Source organism: Xiphophorus couchianus, chromosome 14, assembly GCF_001444195.1.
Source record: "Xiphophorus couchianus chromosome 14, X_couchianus-1.0, whole genome shotgun sequence".
Classification (NCBI taxonomy): domain Eukaryota; kingdom Metazoa; phylum Chordata; class Actinopteri; order Cyprinodontiformes; family Poeciliidae; genus Xiphophorus; species Xiphophorus couchianus.
Window position 1 is genome coordinate 22143824 of NC_040241.1, and position 20157 is coordinate 22163980.

The 20157-nt window shown below is 38.5% G+C and overlaps 3 protein-coding genes across 7 annotated transcripts in view; 2 read left to right on the forward strand and 1 right to left on the reverse strand.

Annotated features, from left to right (window-relative positions):
* LOC114156967 (myelin-oligodendrocyte glycoprotein-like) overlaps positions 1-20157 on the reverse strand; it is a 1059483-nt gene that overhangs the window by 184644 nt on the left and 854682 nt on the right. The window lies entirely within an intron of this gene.
* Positions 1514-5847, forward strand: LOC114156920 (gastrula zinc finger protein XlCGF57.1-like). 2 transcript variants are annotated; one of them, XM_028037538.1, is made up of 5 exons: positions 1514-1794; positions 3313-3726; positions 4063-4130; positions 4635-4734; positions 5071-5847. In XM_028037538.1, the coding sequence occupies exons 1-5, from the start codon at positions 1626-1628 to the stop codon at positions 5166-5168; spliced, it is 849 nt and encodes a 282-aa protein (XP_027893339.1). In that variant the 5' UTR covers positions 1514-1625; the 3' UTR covers positions 5169-5847. The 2 variants fall into 2 exon arrangements, with proteins under 2 accessions (XP_027893339.1, XP_027893338.1); XM_028037537.1 differs by having other exon boundaries at positions 4063-4734; positions 4819-5847.
* LOC114156926 (gastrula zinc finger protein XlCGF26.1-like) lies at positions 7323-12999 on the forward strand. Of its 3 annotated transcripts, none has more exons than XM_028037549.1 (3): positions 7323-7602; positions 10974-11471; positions 11808-12999. In XM_028037549.1, exons 1-3 carry the CDS (start codon positions 7434-7436, stop codon positions 12323-12325), a joined length of 1185 nt encoding a protein of 394 aa, XP_027893350.1. In that variant the 5' UTR covers positions 7323-7433; the 3' UTR covers positions 12326-12999. The 3 variants fall into 3 exon arrangements, with proteins under 3 accessions (XP_027893350.1, XP_027893349.1, XP_027893348.1); XM_028037548.1 differs by having other exon boundaries at positions 10974-11387; positions 11640-12999; XM_028037547.1 differs by having other exon boundaries at positions 10974-12999.

Below are 20157 nucleotides of genomic sequence, written 5' to 3' on the forward strand. Positions count from 1 at the left end.
ACACACTCACACTTTTACAAACCTGAAAGTTGCAAAGAAAAATGAAACTCTCCTTTAAATCTTTGTTTTAATATGTAGCGTCGCTGCTGGCTATCTGTTTGTATTGGGACTTTTTTGTCCTCCTCTGTGATTCTGTACATTCATTTTCGCGTTTAGATGTTTTCCTGTTGGCCTTTCTTTAAACCCCTCAAGAGGCTCGGCAGCACAAACACTCAGCGATGATCGAGATCAGCGGGAGCTTACATCCATCAATCAGTTCTTGGTCCATTAAGTCCCCACAGAAATATTATCTGTTTCTTTTTGTCTTTTTTTTTACTCTTGGTTTTGTGCTGCTTCTGTCTGCTGTCTCTCTTTGGATCCGTTTGGCCTGAGGTACCGGCTCTCCAGAACTAATCTAGACAAATGTTTTCTCTTTTGTGATGTGATTAAAAAAAATGCCTCAAAGTCTTTTGTATTATTATTATTATTACTGATGGAGCTGACAGTCTATGAAGCAACACTGACCTGAAACATAAAGTATGCTGCTATAATTGGAACTCTATAATGTAATCTCAGTAAATATGTTTTATACTATGTCTGTTTTTATAAACTATCGTATCCGTAATAAAAACAGATAGGTTGCTGAATCTAGCTGATGGGTCGGTCCCGAATGTTTGGGCTGTTAGAGTCGGTTCTTTGAATTGAACCACGGGAACCGGCTCCTAGAGCCGTTCTTCATTATGAGGGCCGGGGCTGCAAACACAGTTCCTACCCAACTCTTCAAACTGCACAGTGATCGATCTGCACAGGTGCTGTGAGGAACAAAAGACAATTTTAACTCTGTTTCTCGTCCAGTAGCATAAACACTGAAATTAAGAAACCACAATCCCTGAATTAGGAGGGAATGTGGCCGCATTTTCTGTACTATTTATTTTTCTCATTTTCAGCACAGACCTTACTTGAAGGGAAAACTTAAGGCTTACAAAAACTTTGTATTTTCTGTCCTGGAGGGTTTACTAAGAAGCTGGTTCAGTTGTAAAGCAGGTTAAGTTAACCTTGTGCTATAGGTAAAGCACCTAATTTTCTTAACTAAATGATGCCTGCAGGTATATCTATTAGCAGGTTTAATTTTGCCTGCACTTGGTTGGGTACATTATTTTAAGTGTATTTGACAAGTTTACCAAAATATAAAAAATGTCATTCAAACTGCATTTGCTTTGTTTTACTTTTTACTTGTACTTTTCATTACATTACTTGAGTACATCCATTTTTACAGTAATTTCCATACTTAAGTACAAGAAGTTTCAGATACTTTAAGACTTTAACTCAAGTAACATTTCAGTCAGTGACTTGGACTTTTACCAAAGTCATATTTTGGAGAGGTACTTGTACTTTTACTTGACTCTGAGATTTCAGTACTTTATACAACACTGGTTGTAAGATATTTAATATAACTTTATGTTGAGAGGAGGCTCAAAGCGGAACATTCAAGCGGGAACTAAAAATCGTTTACAGTTTCTTCAGTGCAGCCAAAGTGGAACACACGGGAAACTACGGAGCTCACGAGGTAGCATTAGCTCCTCTTAGAAGGTAGTTTGAAAACAGGTTTGGTGTTTTCGGTAAATATTTCCGTGTTTTCAGTGAAAATGTCTTCAGTTCCGCCTCAGAGAGAGTTTATCAACGAGCAGGTAACTCCTGCTGGAGAAACATTCACAGAGTTTAAAGAAATCAACGTTAAGATGGAGGAAGAGATGGAGGATCAGCGCAGACTGATGGATTTTACCCGGATACCGAGGATCATCTTACACCGGATAGGTACGAAACACCTTCATGTTTTACTGATTAATCAGGTTTAAGAAAGACGAAGCTGAAGTTGGTTTCCAATTCAAGCTTCCGATTCGGGAAATGGCTAAAGGGCGATTCCACCTATTTTTTCCTTCCGCACCTTTAATCGACTCTAGTTTAGACATTTCAGTGAATTGCAAAGCAGTATAGGAAAGCTAGGATACTAGCCTGAAAATATCAATGATTAACACTACTTAAAGACAAAAAACAAACAAAAAAACCCCAAACAAACGTTACACTGAAGGAAATCTTACACCTAATACAGTTTACTGGTGAGACTTAAACATCGCTGTATTTGAAAACTATTTAAACAATCTGCACAAATGATAAATATTAAATACTCACTGGTTGGCTGTAAGGGCCACAGGTTCTTCTCTGCTAGCCCTAAAAAAATAAAAATAGTAAAAGTCTCAATTATGTTTAATTTTAGCTATAATTTAACTTTTATTCTACAAATTAGTTGCTTATTGGTGTCATTGAGGTTTAATTTCCTACTTTAAAAAGTGCCTTAAACGCATCTCATATCGTTCTAAGTATTTAAAATACTTGGAATGATCAACTTTCACCTGGACTGTTTACTATTCATCATATAATATCTAAATTACAGTTTGTGATCCGTGACAGTCTTATCTTATAAAAAATGTCTATATTCCAGCTTTTAGTTTATGTATTCATCTTCAGTGAGTTTAATAGATGAACTCTCACCTTGCCCCATACCTGTCAAGCTGTAGGTTTGAGAATATGGGAAATGTCGCCTGGATTTGGGGGAGAGGAGGCGAACGAAGGAACGTAAGATGGGGGTGGAGGGGAGGAAATGGACCAGGAGACAGACGAAGTCCAGGGGGGGGAGGGCCCATTGCATTAAATAAATGACTTAAATAATTTATATCATTGTCCATTTTCACCGTTCATATTTAATCTTCCAAAGTGTCCAACATTCATGTGAAATATTTTCAATAGGATCATTTTGCCATTATTTTCTGCATGTTAACAACAATCACCCCACTGTTACCAATTCTGCTGCGAATCGCAGGAAAGTAAAGGCTGAGATTTAGTCGTGCTTTTGAAAGTGTGTGTTGTGTGTGTGAGTGGAGCGATGTCTGACAATATCAATGGGTCAAGATTTGAAAGCACTTTAGGGCTTTGCTTTAGCAATTTTATGTCATTCATTAATGTGATATATTTCCTGAAGCTACATAGAGGAAGAAAACTTTTTGTAATATTTGAATGGAAGCCACTAGATTAAGCCACTAAGTTAAGCTATCACCATCTTGTTTGACCACCTGAAGGTCCATAATATCATATTTTGACTCACATCTAGTTCCATTCTGGTCAGAAGAACCTCATTGGTTGAGTTAATGTTCATTCTTGTAAGATTGCGATTTTAGAATAATCCCCAAAATCCTGTTGTTATCCAACAAAATATTAAAATGAAAACTTCCTTGTTTGATTGACATTTAAAGGCTTTTGTTTTGTCTTTTTGTCCAGATCTCCCACAATGTTGTGTGTGTAAAGAGGAGGAGGTTCTCAATGAAACAGAACCACAGAGGAACCAACTCATCTCTCATGGCTCTGCAGAAGCTGAGAGCCAGAATCAGGAAGGAATCAAGTCTGAAGACCCAGGAAAAAAGAGAAAGGAAGAACAGAAACAAAAGGAGAAATATGAGAAAACCAAAGAGCAGAAAGGCAGAACTGACACTTCAAAACAAAAAAAGCACAAGAAAGCTCACACAGGGCAAGAATTACATTCTTGTAAAATTTGTGATGAAACCTTTTCTCAAAAAGATATCTTGCTGAGACACATAAGAATTCACAAAGATGAGCGGCCTTTTTCTTGTGGGACTTGTGGAAAGATTTTCTCTCGGAAAGGCCTTCTAAATGCTCATATGAAAGTTCACAAAGGTGAAAAGCCCTTCTCATGTGGGACCTGTGGGAAGAGTTTCTCTCGAAAGGACGCTCTAAATGTCCACATGATAACTCACACAGATGAGAAGCCTTTCTCTTGTGGGACTTGTGGAAAGAGTTTCTCTCGCAAAGATCATTTAAATGTTCATATGAAAATTCACACAGGTGAGAAGCCCTTCTCATGTGGGAGCTGTGGAAAGAGTTACAGTGAAAGAAGGACTTTAACTCGGCACATGAGAATTCACACAGGTGAGAAGCCTTTCTCTTGTGGGTCGTGTGGAAAACGTTTCTCTCAAAAAGGTAATTTAAATGTTCACATGAGAATTCACACAGGTGAGAAGCCCTTCTCATGTGGGACCTGTGGAAAGAGTTACAGTGAAAGAGGGCCTTTAACTCAGCACATGAGAATTCACACAGGTGAGAAGCCTTTCGCTTGTGGGTCTTGTGGAAGAGGTTTCTCACTAAAAACTCATTTAAATGCTCATATGAAAGTTCACACAGGTGAGAAGCCCTTCTCATGTGGGACCTGTGGAAAGAGTTACAGTGAAAGAGGGACTTTAACTAATCACATGAGAATTCACACAGGTGAGAAGCCTTTCTCTTGTGGGTCGTGTGGAAAACGTTTCTCTCAACAAGGTCATTTAAATGTTCACATGAGAATTCACACAGGTGAGAGGCCTTTCTCTTGTGGGTCTTGTGGAAGAGGTTTCTCCCTAAAAACACATTTAAATGCTCATATGAAAGTTCACACAGGTGAGAAGCCCTTCTCATGTGGGACCTGTGGAAAGAGTTACAGTGAAAGAGGGACTTTAACTAATCACATGAGAATTCACACAGGTGAGAAGCCTTTCTCTTGTGGGTCGTGTGGAAAACGTTTCTCTCGCAAAGATTATTTAAATGTTCACATGAGAATTCACACAGGTGAGAAGCCTTTCTCTTGTGGGTCTTGTGGAAGAAGTTTCTCTCGCAAAGATTATTTAAATGTTCATATGAAAATTCACACAGGTGAGAGGCCTTTCTCTTGTGGGTCTTGTGGAAGAGGTTTCTCCCTAAAAACTCATTTAAATGCTCATATGAAAGTTCACACAGGTGAGAAGCCCTTCTCATGTGGGACCTGTGGAAAGAGTTACAGTGAAAGAGGGACTTTATCTAATCACATGAGAATTCACACAGGTGAGAAGCCTTTCTCTTGTGGGTCGTGTGGAAAACGTTTCTCTCGCAAAGATTATTTAAATGTTCACATGAGAATTCACACAGGTGAGAAGGCCTTCTCATGTGGGACCTGTGGAAAGAGTTACAGTGAAAGAGCGCCTTTAACTCAGCACATGAGAATTCACACAGGTGAGAAGCCTTTTGCTTGTGGGAGCTGTGGAAAAAGTTACAGTAAGAGAAGTTATTTATCTCGTCACATGAAGACTCATTCTGATGAGAATCCATAGGTCTAAAACAGATCCGATCCAATTTGGCATCTAATCTTATGGAAAATCTGGTCAGATGATGTAAACAGCAAGTTGAACATATTAAAGTCAACAGATTCTTCCAGGCTGCTAGTGATTCACTGTGATTGTGTCTTTCACTGTCTGACCAAGATAAACCTGAGGTCTACTTTTGCCTAGCAGCTTGTTTTCCTTAATCCAGTTTTTTGTTTTAATTCTCAGTCGTATTTGTACTTAAGATCCCCATCAGTATCCCATTAGATACTGAAGTTAAAGAGAGGAACACATTCAGACAGGACTAATTTCTGTGCATTTCAGTTTTCATGGAGTTCTGTACCATGTAGAATAATTGAGTTTAGCTTTTATTTGAAGTTTCTGTGCATGACTGGATGTAAAATACTTTAGAAATGAAAGCAGTGAAATGTTCTTGTTTTTCCATAAATAAAACTCTGATGTTTGTTTGAAAAAAATCTCTAAAATAATTTTGATCTGGTCAGATTTTGATTTAGAGCTAACCACAGAGAGGTTTCTATGTTCCCAAATTTTTGTCATTGTTACACTTTGCTATGAGAAGCAAAGTATATTATTAAAAAGGTTTGTTAAAATATACACTAGTATTTTGAGCAGAATATGCTTTTTAATAACTGTTGATGTGAATAAATATTGATGGATTATTCAGTGATTGTCGTCGTCATTAACTGTTGCCATATTTTAAAATGTCAGCTTTAAGTAAAGCATTACATTACATTTTACCACATTAAAAGTATTTTATATTAATTAGTCTGATTTAATATTCTAATCTCAAATGTAATGTTTTCATTAGTTATTAATTAATTCTGCATTGTCAGAAACTACATCTTTATGGACGTTTCATGCACCTTTCAGTTACTGTATCCAGAGATAACATTGCAGACGATCTACAATACTGTAATGTGACACAAAAACAAGTCAGAAATCTTTTTTGCATTTGAAGGATATTTTTTAAAAACCCATCAAAAATCCATAAATTAATCAACTCGCCCAATGCCTCCTGTTGTTAAGAGCTTTGGATTAATGATCCTTTTCAGTTTTGTTGTCATTCAAATTGTTGATTTTATGGCTTTAATTAAAGTGATCGGGAACCGTGATACGTATTCGAAAACCGTTTGAAGCGTATGAGAGAGATATTTGTCGCCCGCGATTCATATCTCTACCTCACTCTCAGTAATAACAGTGATGAGACATAGATGGTGTGCGCCGAGCTCTGAAATTTTTCAGAAATACATGGAAGTGAATCTGGGAGAGCGTCAGTTACCCTGCCGCATGATTTCGCTCTGAAGCACCTTGTCAGAAAACCGTAAGCCCTAGAGAAATTTTGAAAACATTTTACCGGAGCAGGCATGCGTATCGATGTCATGACCGAGTTTGATACCAATCGGGCGATATTTGTGGGCGTCACTGCGTTTTCTAAATTGTTTTGGGGTCAAAAATCCACTTCATTTCTCACTCTAATGGGGCGGCAGTTGGTTTCAGTTATACTCTGTGTTTCTGCAGTTGGAAATTTTGCTCGTTTTTAGCTTTTTACGTCGCCATAGTAACTCCGATTCCCAATAACAGTAATAGCTAAATGCCGGGATTGAGCCGCACGTTTTGATACCACTTAGACTGTTTTACAAGCTAAAACGATCACAACAATTCTCTGCGTTCCTCTATAATATATGTAGCCATTTACTGTTTAACTTCAAAACTGAATCACAAAATACAAAACTATAATATTAGACTCTGTTTCACAAGCTGAAACGATCACACACAAGAAATTAAAATACCTTCTAATATGGTTCTTTTGTAACATTAAAAGTATCTTTTGATAACTGACTCCAAGCTCACATTTTTAAATAATTCTTTTTTTCATTAGTGTCAGTATGATGTAATATTCTAATCATAAATGCTGTGTTTCCATTAAATGTGGAAAATCCTCATAATTAACAGAAATAAAAGGCTTGGAAACATCCGTGTGTTTGTGTAATGACTTTAATACTGTGTTTCACTCACTGAAATATATGAACCTTTTATTAAAGTTGTAAGATATTTAATATAACTTTATGTTGAGAGGAGGCTCAAAGTGGAAAATTCAGGTGGAACTAAAAATCGTTTACAGTTTCTTCAGTGCAGCCAAAGTGAAACACACAGAAAGCTACGGAGCTCACGAGGTAGCATTAGCTCCTCTTACAAGGTAGTTTTGAAACAGGTTTGGTGTTTTCGGTAAATATTTCCGTGTTTTCAGTGAAAATGTCTTCAGTTCCGCCTCAGAGAGAGTTTATCAACGAGCAGGTAACTCCTGCTGGAGAAACATTCACAGAGTTTAAAGAAATCAACGTTAAGATGGAGGAAGAGATGGAGGATCAGCGCAGACTGATGGATTTTACCCGGATACCGAGGATCATCTTACACCGGATAGGTACGAAACACCTTCATGTTTTACTGATTAATCAGGTTTAAGAAAGACGAAGCTGAAGTTGGTTTCCAATTCAAGCTTCCGATTCGGGAAATGGCTAAAGGGCGATTCCACCTATTTTTTCCTTCCGCACCTTTAATCGACTCTAGTTTAAAAACTACAACACCCAGACTCTTCAAACCTGGACTGGAGTATTCTGCTCTAATAGCAGAATATTTAAACCCAGGGGCGATTCTAGGATCTGACCTTTAGGGGTCCTTAGCCCCCAGCAGTGCTAAGAACCAAGAGAAGTTATTTGTTGGTGCATTTTTCTAAACTTCACTGCTTATTTACATACATTCACATAAGAAATTCAATAGTTTTGTCCAACTAAAACCGTTAACAACTACATACAGGTCTGGAAAAAATGAAGAGACCACTGCACTAAACCCCATTGAAAACCTCCTGGTTATTCCCCCAAATATTGGTTTCTGAACTCTTCCTGAGTTAAAACATTTGTTTTGTTGTTTCTAAATGAATATGAACTAGTTCTCTTTGCATTATTCAAGGTCTGAAAGCACTGCATTTTTAAATTATTTTTGACCTTTTCTCATTTTCTGAAAATAAACACAAAGTTTTTGCTCTGAATTTCAGAGACATGTCAGTAGTTCAACAATCTTCATTTTATTTAAACATGTACCTATACAGTGAACCCTGGTTTTTCTCGAGGGTTGTGTTCCCAAAAGAACCCATGATAGGCGAAATCCGTGAAGCATTTACCTTTATTTTTTACAATTATTATAAAGCATAATTACCGTATTTTCCGCACTATAAGCCGCACCACATTATAAGGCGCACCTTCAATGAATGGCCTATTTTAAAACTTTTTTCATATATAAGTTGCACCGTGTTTAAGGCGCATAGAATAGACGCTACAGTAGAGGCTGGAGTTACGTTATGCATCCATTAGATGGAGCTGCGCTAAAGGGAATGTCATCAAAATAGTCAAATAGCTCAGTCAAACTTTATTAATAGATTAAGGTTGTGGAAAAAATACTATTTCCAAGCACTGTTCAGGTGAAATCACTCAGTCAGGTTTATTCATATATTGTGCACAATACAGAGAGCTTGTAGGACAGTCAGTAATGAAGCAGGTCTGGATGAAAAGCTCTGTCAGGCAGAGAAACACATGAGTTTTATACCAAGGATAAAGATTTAACAACAAGAGGTGAGACAGTCTGGTTCTGATGCAGCTGTAGAAAACAACTTCCAACCTTCTACATGTAACCCAAATAGTTCTTTTGGTGAAAGTTCACAATAATTCATATAACATGACTAGCAGATGTGACCTTAATGTAATTTTTCCATCACATTTCCCCCCTTTTGATTCTAAATAAATATGATAATAGTTAATATTAATCAACACACATTTCCCTCCTCAGTCATAAGACATAACACAACACTATCCTGGAAGATGTAACAAAAACAACAAAACACATATACACAAGATACGAAAAACCTACCGGCATTCACCTGTTCAACCCTATAACAATATGACTGTGTTTGGTAGGAAAAGTTATCTTGCAGCCCCTCCTTGCCAGGGAGGCGGTCCTCTATATGTTCTGTCCAGGAAAAGTGTGGAGGTATCATACCAATGATTGAAGACATAAAAACCCAAGAAACAATAATAAAGAAAATGAAAATGTAACACAAAAGCTAATTAAGGAGGAGAAAAAAATTAACAATAAAAAAAAAACATTTAAAAGGAAAAGCAAACAAAAATCAACGTCAAAACAAAAACCCCAAGCTTAATAGAAAACTTATATCTAATCGAATAAATCAATCTAAACCACATCACAACAACAATCCATAATCATGAAATACCTTACTCCAACTAAACTTAAAAAGAGAAAAAAAAACTAAAATGGAAAAAAAGATTCATTTCCAGATCAAATGAAAAATAAAATCAAAATATAAAATGCATATTTAGAACATGCAGAAAGGATAGGCATTTGTTTTTGTGAAACAGACATTTCAGTGAATAGCAAAGCAGTATAGGAAAGCTAGGATACTAGCCTGAAAATATCAATGATTAACACTACTTAAAGACAAAAAACAAACAAAAAAACCCCAAAACAAACGTTACACTGAAGGAAATCTTACACCTAATACAGTTTACTGGTGAGACTTAAACATCGCTGTATCTGAAAACTGTTTAAACAATCTGCACAAATGATAAATATTAAATACTCACTGGTTGGCTGTAAGGGCCACAGGTTCTTCTCTGCTAGCCCTAAAAAAATAAAAATAGTAAAAGTCTCAATTATGTTTAATTTTAGCTATAATTTAACTTTTATTCTACAAATTAGTTGCTTATTGGTGTCATTGAGGTTTAATTTCCTACTTTAAAAAGTGCCTTAAACGCATCTCATATCGTTCTAAGTATTTAAAATACTTGGAATGATCAACGTTGACCTGGACTGTTTACTATTCATCATATAATATCTAAATTACAGTTTGTGATCCGTGACAGTCTTATCTTATAAAAAATGTCTATATTCCAGCTTTTAGTTTATGTATTCATCTTCAGTGAGTTTAATAGATGAACTCTCACCTTGCCCCATACCTGTCAAGCTGTAGGTTTGAGAATATGGGAAATGTCGCCTGGATTTGGGGGAGAGGAGGCGAACGAAGGAACGTAAGATGGGGGTGGAGGGGAGGAAATGGACCAGGAGACAGACGAAGTCCAGGGGGGGGAGGGCCCATTGCATTAAATAAATGACTTAAATAATTTATATCACTGTCCATTTTCACCTTTCATATTTAATCTTCCACAGTGTCCAACATTCATGTGAAATATTTTCAATAGGATCATTTTGCCATTATTTTCTGCATGTTAACAACAATCACCCCACTGTTACCAATTCTGCTGCGAATCGCAGGAAAGTAAAGGCTGAGATTTAGTCGTGCTTTTGAAAGTGTGTGTTGTGTGTGTGAGTGGAGCGATGTCTGACAATATCAGTGGGTCAAGATTTGAAAGCACTTTAGGGCTTTGCTTTAGCAATTTTATGTCATTCTTTAATGTGATATCCTGAAGCTACATAGAGGAAGAAAACTTTTTGTAATATTTGAATGGAAGCCACTAGATTAAGCCACTAAGTTAAGCTATCACCATCTTGTTTGCTCACCTGGAGGTCCATAATATCATATTTTGACTCACATCTAGTTCCATTCTGGTCAGAAGAACCTCATTGGTTGAGTTAATGTTCATTCTTGTAAGATTGCGATTTTAGAATAACCCCCCAAAAATCCTGTTTTTATCCAACAAAATATTAAAATGAAGACTTCCTTGTTTGATTGACATTTAAAGGCTTTTGTTTTGTCTTTTTGTCCAGATCTCCCACAATGTTGTGTGTGTAAAGAGGAGGAGGTTCTCAATAAAACAGAACCACAGAGGAACCAACTCATCTCTCATGGCTCTGCAGAAGCTGAGAACCGGGATCAGGAAGGAATCAATTCTGAAAACCCAGGAAAAGAGAGAAAGGAAGAACAAAAACAAAAGGAGAAATATGAGAAAACCAAAGAGCAGAAAGGCAGAACTGACACTTCAAAACAAAAAAAGCACAAGAAAGCTCACACAGGGCAAAAATTATATTCTTGTAAAATTTGTGATAAAACCTTTTCTCAAAACGATATCTTGCTGAGACACATAAGAATTCACAAAGATGAGCGGCCTTTTTCTTGTGGGACTTGTGGAAGAGGTTTCTCCCTAAAAACTAATTTAAATGTTCACATGAGAATTCACACAGGTGAGAAGCCTTTCTCTTGTGGGTCTTGTGGAAGAAGTTTCTCCCAAAAAGCCCATTTAAATGCTCATATGAAAGTTCACAAAGGTGAGAATCCCTTCTCCTGTGGGACCTGTGGAAAGAGTTACAGTGAAAGATGGACTTTAACTAATCACATGAGAATACACACAGGTGAGAAGCCCTTCTCATGTGGGACCTGTGGAAAGAGTTACAGTGAAAGAGGGGCTTTAACTCGGCACATGAGAATTCACACAGGTGAGAAGCCTTTCTCTTGTGGGACTTGTGGAAAAAGTTTCTCACAAAAAGGACCTTTATCTTATCACCTGAGAATTCACACACGTGAGAAGCCTTTCTCTTGTGGGATCTGTGGAAAAAGTTTCTCTCTGAAAGGCCATGTAAATGCTCATATGAAACTTCACACAGGCGAGAAGCCCTTCTCATGTGAGACCTGTGGAAAGAGTTACAGTGAACGAGGGACTTTAACTAATCACATGAGAATTCACACAGGTGAGAAGCCTTTCTCTTGTGGGATCTGTGGAAAAAGTTTCTCTCGGAAAGGCCTTGTAAATGCTCATATGAAACTTCACACAGGCGAGAAGCCCTTCTCATGTGAGACCTGTGGAAAGAGTTACAGTGAACGAGGGACTTTAACTAATCACATGAGAATTCACACAGGTGAGAAGCCTTTCTCTTGTGGGATCTGTGGAAAATGTTTCTCTCGGAAAGGCCTTGTAAATGCTCATATGAAACTTCACACAGGCGAGAAGCCCTTCTCATGTGAGACCTGTGGAAAGAGTTACAGTGAACGAGGGACTTTAACTCGGCACATGAGAATTCACACAGGTGAGAAGCCTTTTGCTTGTGGGAGCTGTGGAAACAGTTACAGTAACAGAAGTTATTTATCTCGTCACATGAAGACTCACTCTGATGAGAATCCATAGGTCCAAAACAGATCCGATCTAATTCGCATCTAATCTTATGGAAAATCTGGTCAGATGATGTAAACAGCAAGTTGAACATATTAAAGTCAACAGATTCTTGCAGGCTGCTAGTGATTCACTGTGATTGTGTCTTTCACTGTCTGACCAAGATAAACCTGAGGTCTACTTTTGCCTAGCAGCTTGTTTTCCTTAATCCAGTTTTTTGTTTTAATTCTCAGTCGTATTTGTACTTAAGATCCCCATCAGTATCCCATTAGATACTGAAGTTAAAGAGGGGAACACATTCAGACAGGATTAATTTCTGTGCATTTCAGTTTTCATGGAGTTCTGTACCATGTAGAATAATTGAGTTTAGCTTTTATTTGAAGTTTCTGTGTATGACTGGATGTAAAATACTTTAGAAATGAAAGCAGTGAAATGTTCTTGTTTTTCCATAAATAAAACTCTGATGTTTGTTTGAAAAAAATCTCTAAAATAATTTTGATCTGGTCAGATTTTGATTTAGAGCTAACCACAGAGAGGTTTTTATGTTCCCAAATTTTTGTCATTGTTACACTTTGCTATGAGAAGCAAAGTATATTATTAAAAAGGTTTGTTAAAATATACACTAGTATTTTGAGCAGAATATGCTTTTTAATAACTGTTGACTTGAATAAATATCGATGGATTATTCAGTGATTGTCATCGTCATTAACTGTTGCCATATTTTTAAATGTCAGCTTTAAGTAAAGCATCTAAAGATCCTTGCAATAACAGTAAAACATGAGTTTTTACACAAATTGAATTTTTTTCATTTCCTCAATATCAGAATTCAAGTCAGTTTTCAAAAAATGTCATATTCATGACATTTTACAAAATTAAAAGTATTTTTTCATCAATTAGTCTGATTTATTATTCTAATCTCAAATGTAATGTTGAAAATGAGATCTAGATCTCAATGGGGTTTACCTGATTAAATAAAGAATTATTATTAAAAAGTCTTTGTGATGTTTCAAGAGCCACGGTATCCAGGGTTATGTCAGCAGACCACCAAGAAGGACGAACCACATCCAATAGGATTAACTGTGGACGCAAGAGGAAGCTGTCTGAAAGGGATGTTCGGGTGCTAACCCGGATTGTATCCAAAAAACATAAAACCACGGCTGCCCAAATCACGGCAGAATTAAATGTGCACTTCAACTCTCCTGTTTCCACCAAAACTGTCCGTCGGTAGCTCCACAGGGTCAATATACACGGCCGGGCTGCTATAGCCAAACCTTTGGTCACTCGTGCCAATGCCAAACGTCGGTTTCAATGGTGCAAGGAGCGCAAATCTTGGGCTGTGGACAATGTGAAACATGTATTGTTCTCTGATGAGTCCACCTTTACTGTTTTCCCCACATCCGGGAGAGTTACGGTGTGGAGAAGCCCCAAAGAAGCGTACCACCCAGACTGTTGCATGCCCAGAGTGAAGCATGGGGGTGGATCAGTGATGGTTTGGGCTGCCATATTATGGCATTCCCTTGGCCCCATACTTGTGCTAGATGGGCGCGTCACTGCCAAGGACTACCGAACCATTCTGGAGGACCATGTGCATCCAATGGTTCAAACATTGTATCCTGAAGGAGGTGCCGTGTATCAGGATGACAATGCACCAATACACACAGCGAGACTGGTGAAAGATTGGTTTGATGAACATGAAAGTGAAGCTGAACATCTCCCATGGCCTGCACAGTCACCAGATCTAAATATTATTGAGCCACTTTGGGGTGTTTTGGAGGAGCGAGTCAGGAAACATTTTCCTCCACCAGCATCACGTCGTGACCTGGCCACTATCCTGCAAGAAGAATAGCTTAAAATCCCTCTGACCACTGTGCAGGACTTGTATATGTCATTCCCAAGACGAATTGACGCTGTATTGGCTGCAAAGGAGGCCCTACACCATACTAATAAGTTATTGTGGTCTAAAACCACATTTTTACCTATCTCCTTTTACCAAGGTGTTGAGGGGATCCATTTTGGTGGCCTTAGGATCACATCTCTGCTTTTTGCGGATGATGTGGTCCTATTGGCTTCATCAGGTCGTGATCTGCTGCTCTCGCTGGAGCGGTTCGCAGCCGAGTGTGAAGCGGCCGGGATGGGGATCAGTGCCTCCAAATCCGAGGCCATGGTCTTGAGCCGGAAAAGGGTAGAGTGCCTGCTCCAAGTGGAGGAGTTCAAGTATCTTGGGATCTTGTACACGAATGGGGGAAGAAGGGAGCTGGAGATCGACAGGCGGATTGGCGCAGCGTCTGCCGTCAAGCGGGCACTGTACCGGTCCGTCGTGGTGAAGAAAGAGCTGAGCCAAAAAGCGGAGCTCTCGATTTACCGGTCGATCTACGTTCCCACCCTCATCTACGGTCATGAGATTTGGGTCATGACTGAAAGAACGAGATCGCGGATACAAGCGGCCAAAATGTGTTTTCTCTGTAGGGTGTCTGGGCTCTCCCTTAGAGATAGGGTGAGAAGCTCAGTCATCCGGGAGGGACTCAGAGTAGAGCCGCTGCTCCTTCACATCGAGAGGAGCCAGTTGAGGCTCGGGCATCTGGCCAGAATGCCTCCTGGACGCCTCCCTGGTGAGGCGTTCCGGGCACGTCCCACCGGGAGGAGGCCCCGGGGAAGACCCAGGACACGCTGGAGGGACTATGTCTCTGGGCTGGGAACGCCTCGGGATTCCCCCGGAGGAGCTGAATTATTCATAGTGGACTTACGGGATTATATTGCATTGTGTAACCCGCAATTAGTAAAGGACTTTTATTTTTGCGGGCCCACTTCCTGTGTTGCCCGAACTCTGCTAACTTATTTAAAGCCACGCCTCCAGTGCGCAGTAAAAGATCCTCACCTGTTCCACTGATTGTGGCTTGCTGTTGGCGTCTTCCTCAGGAATTCCTCCAAAAATCTTTGAACCTATTGATTTGATTGCTGGGTGAGTTTGTTATTTGTTAACAGTATTACTTTTTCATGTGGTACTTCTGCTCGATTGCTCATTGGAGGGTTGTTTTATTAGAATCACTGGCATTGTTTACCTGGACCACCACCAGGATTCTGTTAGTGCTGATTGTGGCTAAGTACGCCCCACTCTCTTCTAAAAGGTAACTTGTTGCTGAATTTTGTGCGTATTCTGACACCTTTACATTGATGCTGAGGCACTGAAGTTTAAGATAAAATTGATCAGAACAGAATGTAGCTACACTTAAGTTGATATTACGCAGTATATTTATTTATTTATTTATTTATTTATTTATTTATTTATTTATTTTCCTTCCCTCACTCTGCTTGAGTATTTGATGATTAATTTATTTTATTTTTCTTGATTGATATTTTGGAAGTGCACTTTAACTTTAAATTGATTAGTTGAAATATGATAGTTTTGTTTTGTTTTACTTAAATTATGGTTAATTTAACCTGATTGAAATGTTTGTTTAATTATTAGGAATCTAATTATTGCATTTGCATTTAGTATGCATAAACTAGATGTTTAAATTTAATAATTATTTCCTTTGTATTATATTTGTACATAATTGTTTCTGATAAAACACTTAACGGGTTTTCTGACCTTTTAGGTCGGTTTTTTTTTTCACCTGTCGGATCAGATCCTCATCTGGATCGAAAGATGGCGAGCTAGGAATGGACTATGGACTTTATGATTTGGAAATCAATTTATTCTGACTCAATTCTCATGTGTCTCATTGTGTTGTTGTAATTGTATGTTTTTTTATTCAAATCACTTAATATATATTCACCAAAACTAAAAGCACTGCGTCCTGTTTTTTTCACACCTCAGGCTCCTTAAAAGGCCACTCTTCCGATGCTGCTTATGTAGCCGCAGTTAGCTGCCTAGCCCATAACTGTTACAATTGACATGAACATTTTCAGTGTGATTGTGTTTAAACTGAGACTAACTTTCATCCTTCTGAGAATTTATTCTCTAACAATCATATGATCTTTCTACATCAAGTAAAGAAACTATTTCTGATAAGATCTTTATAGAAGATCACATCACAATAAAATACTTTTTAACTCTTTTATTATCAGTTAAAAAAAACAAAAACAAATGTTTTGATCATCATGGAGTTGAAGTTTATGTCAACTGCATTCAGTTTATATAACGTGTTTTTAGCCTCTATTGAAGTATTCCACCATGTTGGCCATTAAGTCCCAGTTAGCTTTTCATCTGGACACTTAGTAAAAAATCATAAGCTTGAATTTTTTATCCTGATCTGACTTAGAAACAAACCACATGAATTCTGCAGAATTTTACCCCAAAATTAGTTTTGCGGTTCCTTAAGTGACTGAAAAAAATATGAAAAGAACGAAGCAAAACTGACTTTGTCTCATCCTTCGCCTCTGCCTCTATATTTGAAATTCAGGACAGAGACGGTGTTGTAATTTCCTGCATAAACATTTATGATTCCTGAGAAAGGATCCGAGAACGCAAATCATCCTGAGTAAACAGCAGCAGGCGGGGAACTGTGTTCAGCTCCAAAGGAATCATATCAATCAACGTGTGAACAACAAAAATGTCCAGTAACCACTTGCTACATGTCAGAATTGGTCAAATATTTAATGCTCCAATATGCATCAGCAAATCACCAATTCAGTTCAATGTAAATAGAAATTAAATGTCGTAATATCCAGTATCAGGCAGTCTTCTAAAGACAGTGTTGCCGTCATGGCCTGCTAACTGTTCCAATAGCTAACATTGGAATATTCCAATATTCCAATATGGATTTTTCTATATCTAAATGTGACTGTGCGGTGAAGCTAAAAATTAAACTACTGTAATAATTGGTGCAACAACAGTTACATTTTGTCAGAAATATTTACAAATAAAATATAAATGGGGCATATGGGATCATTTCACCTCCTCTGGGTGTCACAGACACAGAATCTGAGCACCGGCAAGAGGAGCGTTTATATCTACTAGCTGGGGTTTATTTTACTATTTTTATGATTTACTTCATTTGTAAGAAATAAGCTATGTAGGAATATATGTGTGTGCCTGTGTTGCATTGTGCGTGTTTGTGTTTGTGTGGGTCAGACACACAACGTGTCCACATTTGTGTGCTTGTGGCCTGTATTTGTGTGGCTCATAAGCATCGTGTTGATTTTGTGCTCCACTTACATGAAGCGCATTAGGGTTGTGTTTGTGTGAGTCGTGTGGAAATTAGGGCATAAGCAAATTATCTCTGATATTTAAGATAAGTTATAATTTGCTTATATTAGAGATAAGTGAATTATCTCTAAGATAATAAACAAATTATTACGTATCTCTAAGATAAGTAATAATTTGCTTATTATTATCTGTAATAAGTAATAATTTGCTTATTATCTTAGAGATAAATAAATTTTCTCTAAGATAATAAGCAAATTATTACGTATCTCTAAGATAAGTAATTGTGTGTCTGTAATAATTTGCTCGTCTTAAGCAAATTATTCTCAGGTAAGAGAAGATCCTACATCATGGTCCTGCTGCTGGCCTCTGGTCTGTTGTCTCCTCCCCGACTCTTTGCTCCTTCTATTGTGACAATAAACATTTCTTTAAAATATATCAAAAGCAACAGTGAGAACAACTTTTGCAAAGAAAAAAACAGGACTGGGTTTATTCCTGGCAACAACTAGCTATCAAGCAATGCAACATGGCTCAACAGCAACAGCAAGGGCCCCTCCTTTTCCAGTTCAGGCATTCGCCTTGTTAGGCCTACGACAAAGTTTATTTGCCCACAGCTGATGAAGCCAATAGGACCTCATCACATCTGCAAAAAGCAGAGACGAGATGCTAAGGCCACTAAAACGGATCCCATTAAAAAACCTTGACTGCATCTAGAAACTGGTGGGAAAGGGCAACCTGTGGAGAGCAACCTGTGGAGAGCAACCTGTGGAGGGCAACCTGTGGAGGGCAACCTGTGGAGGGCAACCTGTGGAGAGCAACCTGTGGAGGGCAACCTGTGGAGAGCAACCTGTGGAGAGCAACCTGTGGAGGGCAACCTGCGGAGAGCAACCTGCGGAGGGCAACCTGCGGAAAGCAACCTGTGGAGGGCAACCTGTGGAGAGCAACCTGCGGAGAGCAACCTGTGGAGAGCAACCTGTGGAGGGCAACCTGTGGAGAGCAACCTATGGAGAGCAACCTGTGGAGGGCAACTCTCACTATGTTTCTCTAATCTGAACTATTTGCAAATTCAATTTTCTAGAAATTAATACCTTTGTGAGAACAATGTACATTATAGTCAATAACCCCAAATTAAATCATTTTTGAAATCCTGGGGGGAACCGGAGCACCCGGAGAAAACCCCACACTAACACGGGGAGAACAGACAAACTCCCACAGAAAGAGGCGCCTGGTTGAGAATGAAGAACGCTTTTCTGTGAAGATGCAGCGCTAACCACTGCATCACCGTGTTGTCCTTTTTTGTTTTTTAGTCTAAAATGTAAGATGTAATTTGGGGTTTTGAAAATGGTTCAGGACTGACCTGGACTCTTTAACTAGTTGCTTGTTTTAGAGGTTTTCTTGCTTTTCTCACCACAAATGTTTCTCCAATCGGAACCGTTTGCAAATTAAATTTTCCAGAAATTAATACTACCTTTTTTGAGGACAATTTACATTGGTCAATAACCATAATTTATATGGTTTTGGAAATCTGTGGGAAACCGGAGCACCCGGAGAAAAACCCACGGTCATTTTTTTGGGGGGGATCTAAAATAAGAAATATATTTTGGGGTTGCAAACGGTTCAGAAATTACATTTTTTACTAATCGCTTTATTCAGAGGCTTTCTTGCTTTTTTTCTTGAACATTTGTGGTTTTCTGAGCCCCAAACAGTGTCGTATCTTCTTCCACACTGATTTGTCCTTGGCGACTGCCCCCACTGGTTCCTGTGACAGATTTTCCACAGAGCGGTCCGTCACGTCCATGGATTCCATGTTATTCGGCATGTTTTCCATAAAATCATTTACCTGGTTGGGAGAGGCATCAGGAACATCAATGTTTTCTGACAGGGTTTCCTCTGTCAGACGGTCCTGATCCATGGACGCAGTGTCAGAAACCTTGTTTTGCGGGGTAGTGTCTTTCTCTTTTGGTTCTTTTTGTCTCTCAGGTCCTAATTCGTGTTTGTGTTGATGATCAGTTTTCATGTTTTGCTGCTGTGAGTTAAGCTCACAGCCGGAGGGAAGTTGTTGAAAAGCAGTCAGTTGTTTTAGGAGACTGTCTTTCTCAGCTTTAAGCTCGGTGATAATCTTCAGGACACTCATCATTTGCTCTGAATAAGTTTTAATCTCTTTATGTATATGCTGCTTAGATGTTTCTAACTGCTGCATTAGAGTCAGAACATTTCCTTCATATCTGGCTTTTAGTTCGTGGTAATTAACTGTTGCGAATTCCAGAACAGATTGCAGATGTTTTATTGCCTTAGTTGATTGCCATTGCAGGAAAGAGATATCTTCTGCATTTTTCTGGTTGAGGTTGTCCTTCTCTGCTCTGAGTGCCTTGATGAGCTCAATAAGTTCATGCTTGGTTTTTTCCAAATTAGCTTCTGTCATATGAGTCAAATCTGCTTCATACCTCGACTTTAGTTCTTCGTATGAACCATTAATCTGCTCTAGTTCTCTCAACAGGTATTTCTCGGATTCCTTGAAGCTGCTGATCTCCTTTGACATTTTCTCTATTAAATTTTGGCCCTGTCTGATCTTCTCTTCATTGACCATCTGCAGGTCAGCCTGACGTTTGATCTCACAAATGTCTGCTTCAGATTTGGACTGAAGCTCCTCGTATTTAGCCTTCATGTCGTCCAGCTCTTGTTGGAGTGCTCTGTTTTTTTC

Excerpts from the sequence above, each read along its gene's own strand:
- LOC114156920 (XM_028037537.1), top strand. The coding sequence starts at position 1,626 with ATGTCTTCAGTTCCGCCTCAGAGAGAGTTTATCAACGAGCAGGTAACT. Across the intron at positions 1,795-3,312 it reads GATCATCTTACACCGGATAG|ATCTCCCACAATGTTGTGTG; the intron begins GTACGAAACACC and ends CTTTTTGTCCAG. Across the intron at positions 4,735-4,818 it reads TCATATGAAAATTCACACAG|GTGAGAAGCCCTTCTCATGT; the intron begins GTGAGAGGCCTT and ends AAGTTCACACAG.
- LOC114156926 (XM_028037547.1), top strand. The coding sequence starts at position 7,434 with ATGTCTTCAGTTCCGCCTCAGAGAGAGTTTATCAACGAGCAGGTAACT. Across the intron at positions 7,603-10,973 it reads GATCATCTTACACCGGATAG|ATCTCCCACAATGTTGTGTG; the intron begins GTACGAAACACC and ends CTTTTTGTCCAG.